General features: G+C 42.2%; 1 protein-coding gene across 3 annotated transcripts; it reads right to left on the reverse strand.

Annotated features, from left to right (window-relative positions):
• Window positions 1–3,353: 3,353 nt before the first annotated feature.
• On the reverse strand, window positions 3,354–8,316 carry plpp5 (phospholipid phosphatase 5). 3 transcript variants are annotated; one of them, XM_061261254.1, is made up of 8 exons: window positions 8,162–8,316; window positions 7,155–7,289; window positions 6,662–6,770; window positions 6,461–6,551; window positions 5,417–5,480; window positions 4,931–5,055; window positions 4,656–4,826; window positions 3,356–3,594 (listed from the first exon to the last, which is right to left on the reverse strand). In XM_061261254.1, the coding sequence occupies exons 2-8, from the start codon at window positions 7,223–7,225 to the stop codon at window positions 3,425–3,427; spliced, it is 801 nt and encodes a 266-aa protein (XP_061117238.1). In that variant the 5' UTR covers window positions 7,226–7,289; window positions 8,162–8,316; the 3' UTR covers window positions 3,356–3,424. The 3 variants fall into 3 exon arrangements, with proteins under 3 accessions (XP_061117239.1, XP_061117238.1, XP_061117237.1); XM_061261253.1 differs by having other exon boundaries at window positions 8,126–8,316; XM_061261255.1 differs by lacking the exon at window positions 8,162–8,316 and having other exon boundaries at window positions 3,354–3,594; window positions 7,155–7,231.
• Between the last annotated feature and the right edge of the window lie 1,685 nt (window positions 8,317–10,001).

Raw genomic sequence — 10,001 nt, forward strand, 5'->3', positions numbered from 1 at the left:
CCGATCAATCATCAATTATAGGTCTGCTTACCTTTTAAGTTTATGTTTAACATCTGGTTAAGCATAGGTGGCAAACAAAAAAACAAGGAAAAAAATATGAACACTGGATATAAAATACATTTCAGATGTGTTACATACCAATGTATCCCACCGAGTTATATCAGCAAGCGTGTGGTGTGGCTGAATGCTCTTAGGTACATGTACAAGCAAAATAACATGCATTGCAGTTAATATAAAAACAGACAAAAAAAGAAACAATATTTTAGAAACAATTTATTTGTCATAGCACTAGGTTAACTGAATGTTCTCTTACAAAGATGGAATATACAGATTGCGACTCTTTAAAACAAGATGTTCACCATTTCAGTCCAAAGAGGTTTACAATTAATAAATACAAAGGGTTTCTGCATGCACCAAATTAATAAAACTTAAATAGACTGACTTATGCAACATCTCATTCATGACACAACTATAAACATGTTTGCCAGCTGCCTTCAGAGAAGAAAATAAAAATCACATTGTTAGTTTCACGGAGATCGAATGTGGAAGTGTACATTTCCGACAGTGTTGACCTTCACCAAAGCTAAAATCAGCTTCTTGGCTCAGGGAGGAAAGGAAGCCTCTAACTCAAAGAATACCATGATGTGAGTGGCCGAATGGGCAAATTCACTGGAAGAAATTCTACAAAACACACGAAACAGTTCCGAAATATTTGAAATATTCGCTTTATGTCAAAAAGTCTGGAATCATCTCATGCCTGAGTGGAATATCAGGTTTCTGGTCGAAGGTAATGTTTAGGGTAATGCATGCATAACCCAAAGTACAAAGTACACACATCTCCGTCACGTCATTGTTGACGTTGCGTGTGAAAGCACGCGTGTGAATTGCACTGCATTTGAACCCATTTCACAAAGGAGCCAGTCCAAGATTTAACTTCCAGTGTAACACACGACAAACACGACGATGCAGTCACGGCCTGACTCCTGGGTAAGACTGGGGAACCAACAGCTATTGTATAATAAAGAAAACCACCGATTTCACCAAATCTGCATGATAAGTGTAGCCAGGAATTAGTATGAACATAGGGAGCTGGCAAATGCAAGTTCGTCCAGTCTAACCAGTTTAAAATGCACCTTGTTGGGAGGACCATGAGACGATCTAAAACTAATCTGCAGTTCCAAAAATAATCCCTTTCGAGTCGTGCTGCGTAACACACAGTACGAGACCCTGCAGATTTCCTGATGACACATCGAACTGATCACCGGCTGGTGCTGAATGTGATGTCTGAGCATGCGATTAATTGGTCAAAAGCTAGCAAGTCTTATTCTTGTTTTGTAAAAAGGGCATTATATCACAACTGTAACAAAGATATGTTTTAAAAGGTTATGCTTGAGGCCTCGCTACTGAACCCAGAGGCTGAATCCCCGACACAAAGGCAGGAAGACCTGAGATGGAAAGAAAACAAATGTGAATTTCGCTGACAATTAAAGTGAGACAAACTGTCATTTTCACAATTGATTTTTCGTAACCACCAGTTGCATTCCACGGAAACATTAGCAGCAGTAATCCGTATACACAAAAGTGTGTTCATAAATATTGCAGAAAACTAAAATGGTACAATGAAGTCATTGACGTATATGAAAAGTACACCATTTCAGCAAATACATAGCCCAGGTATTGGGAGTTCAGTTGGATAGGGTTCGGTGCACACTGCTACCTGAGCCCTACTGGCCAATCAGGCGCCTGTAGGTTGCAGTCAAAGCCACAAAGCTCTTCTTCCGACTCCACTCTATGTAAGCGTAGCTGTGGCCTACGTTCTGAACAGAAGCAGCCGGTAATATCACGTTTAGCAGGAGAACCCTGGATGTCTACGCTCTCCCGAAATGGCAGTGGGGTTCACGCATGCATGTACATGTCTGTGCTTACAGATGATTGGCCATTCCAAATTGGGGTGGGAACTGGATATGCTCAACCCTAGGTTGGTGGCCAAATGATTTTTTTTAAGACACCATACTAAAGAACTGAACTACAGATTTTTCATCCTTAATCCATAATTATGCACACGCTATTTAAGAAATGAGCAGTTCAATATCAATTTGTCCAAATAACAGCCAAAGCTGCTCTCTTAAATTTCAATCAGAAAAAGCAATTCCCATGGAACACAGCAATTTAATTTAAATAATATAATCCTCCAAGAAATCGGGTGCCTCATAAGAGAAAGTTTCATTTTTCAAAAGTGAGACTACACAAAGTCATTGAGCAAAAACACTGAAACCTCAAGCCACAATAAGCCATGACTATCTAACGAGTGCCCTGAAAGAATGCACAAATAGTGCTCCACTCATCTTTGTGTTCCTATGTAATGATTGATATTGACTTGATGTGTTTATTTATTCATTCATTTATTTATTTATTTATTTATTTATTTATTTATTTATTTATTTGCAATCAATGTGTACCCTGTACACCCACAACGACCACATAAAAAACATTGGACTTGTATAAAATATCAATAATTACAATTATAATTGTATAATTAAAAAGATTTTCGACCAATCCAGAGAACGCGCATGATAGTGAGGTATTCTTACATTGTACTACACAATGTTGTGAAATATTTATGTAAGCATACAGCATGTATTATTCTATTTCAATAGTACAGTACACATACAGGATATTCAAGAGATCGTACCTTTTACCTAATTGAATGTAATGCGGAATGTAAAAAAAACAAAAACAAAAAAAAAAACAATTACAGAAAGGCACCACAAATGTTTCTTTGTTAGAATAACCTGTCAATAACAAAATCTTCAGATCTTAACCGTAATACGTTTTAAAAGCAATTCAGTGGTCTACCCATGCTCCATAGTTCAATACATTACAAAAGAAACCCTGCCAAAACGCAGGCTGTGAGGTCCAACAATAAATTAAACGGTACAATTCGCAATATTATGCAGAATGATGATAGCGTACTCTATCCTGGTCACAGTTTCTCAAGGAAAAACCCCAAAGCCACTGCCAGTTGTAAATCTCAGATGCTACTGAACAACTATGATGTATACATTAGTAAACTACGGGAGCACGGAACATTAGCAGAAGGGGGGGGGGGGGGGGGGGGGTCACGTAGATATTCAGACTGACGCGTTCAAAGGTTAAAGTCAGACACAAGTCCCCGTTGTGCACTTTGCAAACCAACCAAACCTTGAACACGCGAGACAAGGCTGTTCTAATGCGCTCGAGGCACAGTTAAAATGGCCGCCGGCACACACAGCAGGCAGATATACAGGACAGCACTGAACCAGAGAGCAGGGACCTGGTAGGGGGCAGAAAGTATGCCTTTAACCCCCCCCCCCCCCCCCCCGCCCCCGCCCCCGCCCCCGCCAGAGGCTTTCAGAAGCACGCCTGTGACAGTGAGCCTGCGTCCCTATAAGGGCAGGATGTAGCCAGAGCTAGCCTGCTTGCGCTCCTGGGCCGCTGGGATGTGTTCTCGTTCGCGCAGCGGTCTGTGGCTGTCCGGGTCGCTCAGTGCCGGATAGTGCTGTCGGTAGCACAGGTAGGAGAAGACCAGGCCCAGCAGAGATCCCACCAGCACATCTACAGGATGAGAGACAATAATACTAATGCTGTAGCCCAGAGGTGACAACTGAACCCTTAATCAATGTTAATGTGCTTGCTGGGAAAGTGCTGAGGCTTCAGATTCGGGAGTAACACGAGACACTGGGCAGTTGCAGAAATTTGAGCGCATCGCAGCCATTGTGTCTTGCACACCGAAACACTAAAGATCTGTGGTTTTAATTTTTGAACTGAGAGTTGGGTGAGCATTTCTTGCGTTTTTAAAGAAGGTCTACATGAATATAGGTCATGATTGCACACACATGATCCTTAATAAATGGGTCAGTCTGTACCAATTACTCCCAAATACTCAACCATTGTTTCAAATCTCAACCAAACTGAGCAACACCCAGCACAAATGTAATTTAGCTAATATAATCTTCAAGGCCTCATAGGAGAAATTTTCATTTTTCAACACAAAGTACACAGAGGCATTAGGGGAAAAACACTGAAGCCTCAAATCATAATAAGCCATGATTATCAAACAGCCGCTCGGAAACAACGCTACACAATGCAGCCTTGCTTGGAACCGTGCTGCTTATACTTTCGTCCAGTGTGGTCGTTCTGTAAGAAAATGCTACAATGTAGAGAACTAGACATTGTTCTATAGATATGGTGCGACATTGGCTCAGGTGGTAAGAGCAGTCGCCTGGCAGTCAGAGGGTTGCCAGTTCGATCCCGCCCTGGGTGTGTCAAAGTGTCCCTGAGCAAGACACCTAACCCCTAAAATACTCCCGACGAGCTGGTTGGTGCCCTGCATGGCAGCCAATCGCTGTTGGTGTGTGAGTGCGTGTATGAATGGGTGAATGAGAAGCATCAATTGTACAGCGCTTTGGATAAAGGCACTATATAAATGCCAATCGTTTACCACTTAACTAAACCTTTCTGGCCCTGAACACCATATCTAACATCCAATCACACGTCTCATCTGTGGCACACCGTGAGGAACAGTGTGTGCTAGTTTTCACATTTAAGAGGAGCCATCTACTCTATAGTTCTTCATTGCATAAATTGGGCATAGTTGGGCAGACTCGGGTATTCACCTTGCCAGTGGTGTTTGTAGTCGCAGGTCCTGGACAGTGCGATCATGATGGCGAAGAGGAGGGGCGTGAGGAAGGCACACAGTCTCCAGGCCTTGCCCTGTCCGGCGGGGCTGAAGCACTGGAGCTTCCCTCCCAGGTAGAACGCTGTGAAGCCCAGGCCAGTGAAGGCGACTGGGGTCCAGGGGGACAAGAGACAGAGCGAGTCAGTCTCAAACCTCACGCTGGACCGTGGAGGAGAGGAGATACGGAGAGAGAGAGAGAGAGGCGGCCCTTACAGGACGAATGGCCGCTGGGGAAACTCTTTCTTCCCTCCATCACCACGTCGGGGTCCCCGCTGCAGCGCATCTCCAGGTTCATCTGCCCATCCGGGAAGCAGCGGTAGAAGAAATCTGGCCTAGGTCTGAAACACAGGTAAGCACACCTGGCGACTCTGTTTAAGGGTGCACGTGGGTCTACCACTCATAATTTTTAATCACATTTAAGAGGAGCCATCCACTCAATAGTTCTTCGATGCATGAATTAAACGGTGTAAAAAAATCTATAACAAATGTAACAAAACTTATCAGGAAACATTGAAAATATTATAAATACAAAAGTCAGCTTGTGGTATTTTCGCTTTGTAGTCATGTGCCTGAAGATAACCAAAATCATAGAGAGCTGATTTTAAAAGCACGTCGGAAAAGACTGCCCATTTCCAAAGCACGTGTAGGAATGAAGTTCACGGAAAGGTAAACAGACTAGAGATTGGACTCCGCGCTTACCTGCCTACAATCAGCTTGACTACGTTGGTGAAGACCCCATTTAGAACCAAGGCCAGTGTCACCGCTGTCGGAAGCAAAATGGCCCCGTTTAGTCTTATCCAGAACAAGAGTTGACATTTCAGGAAATCTTGTACATGTTCTGACGTGTTTGCACTTGATTATTACTGTGTATCATATCTGACACTGCGTGTTTAGACCATTTTTATCACAGTTGTTCTGCTCAATGTCAATCTGCCCAACAGATACAAGGGGTATTAAATGTCAGGAGACTGTTGATAACCAAAGGTACATGTTGGAGCATTTACATTCAGATCCAATACAGGGATACAAGCAGAATCCAACCAAGACTACCTCCAGATGCGATTCACAGTGGATACCAGAGAAATCCATTCCACGATAACAGTAATCAAAAATATAGGTGCCCAGTATTGTCAATAATCCCACATAAGTGTAAAGTCTAATGACACACAGGTATCAGTATCTCTCTGCTTTCTACATGAACCCAAGCTTGACCTCAGCGGGCTTTGGAACAAGCATTTTGGCAACCTTGACTTGGCTTGGGAAGCACATCCTTAATTTACAGCTTATTTGTTAACTGTTAAGTTTAAGAACATCTGACATGGCACTGTCGGGGAGAAAATGAGAGATGTGCCATCTACCTGTTTGTACCTCCATTTTAGTACACTAATAACCCTTATTTGTATTCACTATTTCAGCATTATTAGCAAAATGTAACTTTTCAAAAACATTTTATACCTCAGCAATTTCATTTAATTTAAATATGTGGTTTACTGACTCCCAGAAATCAGCCTATTATTGCTCCTCATACTATGTTCTGCTCTCTTAAATGACTAGCCTACACCCCACATGCATGACAGAGGATGGGTTCATTCCATTTTCGCAGACAGGACGCTGAGCCGGCCCACCCAGCTGCAGCAAGCCATTATGAACTATGTGACGCAAGGAGAGGCCAAGTGAAGTGTTGTAGAGCCTGGCAGTTCAGAGGTCATGTCCAGAGAGGTCTCCGGGCAATAATATACCGACCTAAAGAGGCCTCCCTGACGTCTCCCTTCTCCGCCTTTTTCAGGAAGGCAAACAGCATTATGACTACCAGCGGTGTGAAACAGGCGATGCTCTGCGATTTAAAGAGAAAGTAAAACAATGCACAACATGAGAGGAGGTGAAACGACTGTTTTAATGCTTATTTCGATAGAAGGTCATTTCTGCAAGAGCTCCAGTACTCACAAACATGAGTGAGGTGGGTACATGGTCGTTCTGTACATGATGATATTTGTACAACCACAGCTCCTCCGGCTGAATCTCGCGGTTAAATGGAGGGAGCTCTTCCGTTATACTGTGGGCGACAAAACATAACATGTTGCAGACCCTGGTGTAAAATCCAGCCATGGCCAGCTTGAAATACCAGTTACCAGGCGTTTCAAAACATAACTTGAGCTGGTCAAACAATGTTGAGTCAACATAGCTTTTTTTCCCCCAACAGGGGATATATGCATTTATGCCGTTGCACACGAAACATCTCTGGTGCCAACAGCCATGTGGCTGAATCCGGAAAATAGAAGTGTTAGCGAGAGACACGAGTTTAGCAAGAGGGAAGGGGGCGATAAGAGCAATAACTAAGGATTAACATTGCAATAAAATGTACCAGGTTACTAGCTCCTAGAGTCCCCATAAATGGTATTGAAATACAACCGAATTACACGCCATACATATTACTTACATGAACAGGAACAAAAGCAGCAATCGGATTGATGCCTCAAAGATGAAGCCATTTACTAAACCCTTCTTCATCTTTTACCCCGGTTTGGTCATCAAATATTTATTTCATTAAGATCCATTTGAGTCCTGGGCAGCACTACAGGAAAGGAAAGATGTCCATAAAGTCAATACATGACGACACTAATCCAGAGTAGTATTTGATCGAGACAAAATAGTTAGACTACACAGACTATTTCGATCCATTAGCCTACATTTAACAAGATGTAAGGCGGGGGAAAAAACAAAAAACGTCTAAATCGTGACATGAACAACCAAGAACGGTTATTTGCCTGCGTTTATCAGGAACGAATACCATACGAGGAATTTACTATATACATTGTATTTTTTATTTTTTACCTGAAATGGTTAGCTAGCCAGAGGCAGCCTGCCTGTACTTTGCCAATGGAAGATGCACAGATCTACGCTCCAATTGCTAACTAAAAAGTTCTTACAACGTTTACCTGTCATCCACCCACTACAGATAAAGCTGTGGCCAAAGGTATCTTACAGTCCACAAAGCATGCATTTTTGGACAGACTTGGCTTGCAGAAAGAAACAATCGACGGTTGTAGCAACAAAGTATCCCGTAATACCAGTGTATCAGAGGAAGAAAACGTCACTAGGAAAAAGCCACTGTAGTCATCCGTATTGCCCGACGCAGAGCATTCGCTAGCTAGCTTGTTAGCCCCGATGATGTGTAATGACTTTGGTCAATATTTTAAAAGCTACTTAGATGAGATGAGCCAGCTTCGCACATCGTTTACTCCGATCACATCGTCAAGCAGCGCCTAGCTGCTTTCGGGTTACCTGCCTAGAATGCTCACTAAAACGAGCGACCCTTTCCTTTTAGCATCAAATCACCGAAATTTGTGCGCGGCTCCTATTTTCGCATGCTCGACTGTAACCTCCCTATTTTGCGTCCAATTTCACCACCTTTCTTGTATGATTCCAAACTGGCCAGCCACAAACCGTAGACGCCTTTCCACTTCTGCTTGTGTCCTCCGTGTCCGCAGTCCTGCACGCACTACAAAGGTTTCGGACGTAGTAGTTGATCAACACTTTAGTTACACGTCAACCTGCTTCTCCTCTTTATTTTCTCCGAGACCTGCAGATCAGGATGTGCCAAAGAGAAAGCTTCTGGGTAAGAGGAAAAAAGTGTACCACGTCACATTATCTGCGCGACACCTACAGGTCGCAGAAAATGCAGCAGCGCTTCTATTTGTGAATAATGCAAGCAGACGAATAGCAAAAACAGCATTTCTCCTCTCGGCTTTTTAAAATGAAAAACTACAGAGAAATAACTGAAAGTGCAAACCATATACACTGATCGTACAGTGGTTATGTTCCATCTTAAATGTCCCAAACAGTAACCTACAACATAAGCACATACTATATAGTGGGCTAATGCAGGCAAATACAAACAAAATGTTTCAAGAAGTGGTTTCCAAACTTGGGACTTGAATCCATGGCATTTGCAGCATAAAGAACAAGCAAACATAGTCATCTGTGTTTCAGCAGGATTTAAACCAGGATTTAAAAACCGTCTTCTTACAGGTTAAAACAGAAGGGAGTTATTAAATTACCTTAATGCAGAACAGCCATCACTTTTGGCAGCTCCCAGTCTAAACAGGGAGATTCTGAAGGCCAAGGGAAAGATACTCTGGCACTCAGACCTTATCTGACGCCTTTAGAACATAACTTAATATCACCCCATTTAATGCAGATATCGTGACCCTCTGTCCATGTGGTGCTCAGATTACGGTAACTGATATAAAAACCTGTTCCATAAAAGACTGATGAACAAAATGTTGAATCTGCATCCAGGTGCAGTACGCCTGTGATCTTTGATTTGACTGGAACCCACTGAGGAAGGTGTGGGCTAATTATTGCGTCATAAAAAATGAATTCCCAATTCCTTTTTATGCTCTTGCTGAACCCATCAGGGTCTCCACCACCCCCAGTTGCATTGCCACACACACACACACACACACACACACACACACACACACACACGTCCCCTTACATATTCCACACTATCCATTTGTGCCAAAGGTTATATTACTGAGAGTTCAGGTAGAAGAGGAAAACGGAAATACGAATTAAATCAATAACCATTGTTATGCTAACATCGTTATCCCCAGACACATTTGCTTAGGCTTGTAGAGTACATGCACATGCGACATTAAACCCACACAACAGAAAGACGAAGGCAGAGACTGGGAGATGGGAACATTCAGTACAGTTTTATTGAAGTCAAACCTCAAGCAAGTCTGAAACCGATCAAATCTGTGGAATGTCGTTTAAAAACCCTTCAGAATGAATTCTGGCTGAAGCTAAACATTTGAATCCCAAAATTATTTCAAAAAAAGACGTCTCAGTCTATAATGTACAAAAAAAATGATAGAGTCCTACGGTCACATACATTCAGAGGCTAAATATTACAGGCAATCTAAACACACTACAGCTACATAACAACTGAGATCTGTGCCATCTATATACAAGTTTGGACAAGCATCATTTTTACACTGCAATCATATAGGCTGAGCCACAAAAAGTAATGCAAGGTTTGTTTGTTTTTTTTCTCTTCTTTTTTTTTTTTTTTTTTTTTAAACGGAAACAGCAACACCAATACAGATACAACCCCAGCAGAATTCCTACAGATTTCACTAGATAAGTGTCTTGAAGATATTAGTTCCAGCAAAGCCATTATATCGGATTTGTATTCTGTGTATACTTCAAATTCAATGTTCATAATGGACGTCAACAATTACGATCAACATTACACAAAACTGACAAATCTGAAAAGCTC

The sequence above is a fragment of the Conger conger genome, chromosome 11, assembly GCF_963514075.1.
Source record: "Conger conger chromosome 11, fConCon1.1, whole genome shotgun sequence".
In the NCBI taxonomy this organism is placed as follows: Eukaryota; Metazoa; Chordata; class Actinopteri; order Anguilliformes; family Congridae; genus Conger; species Conger conger.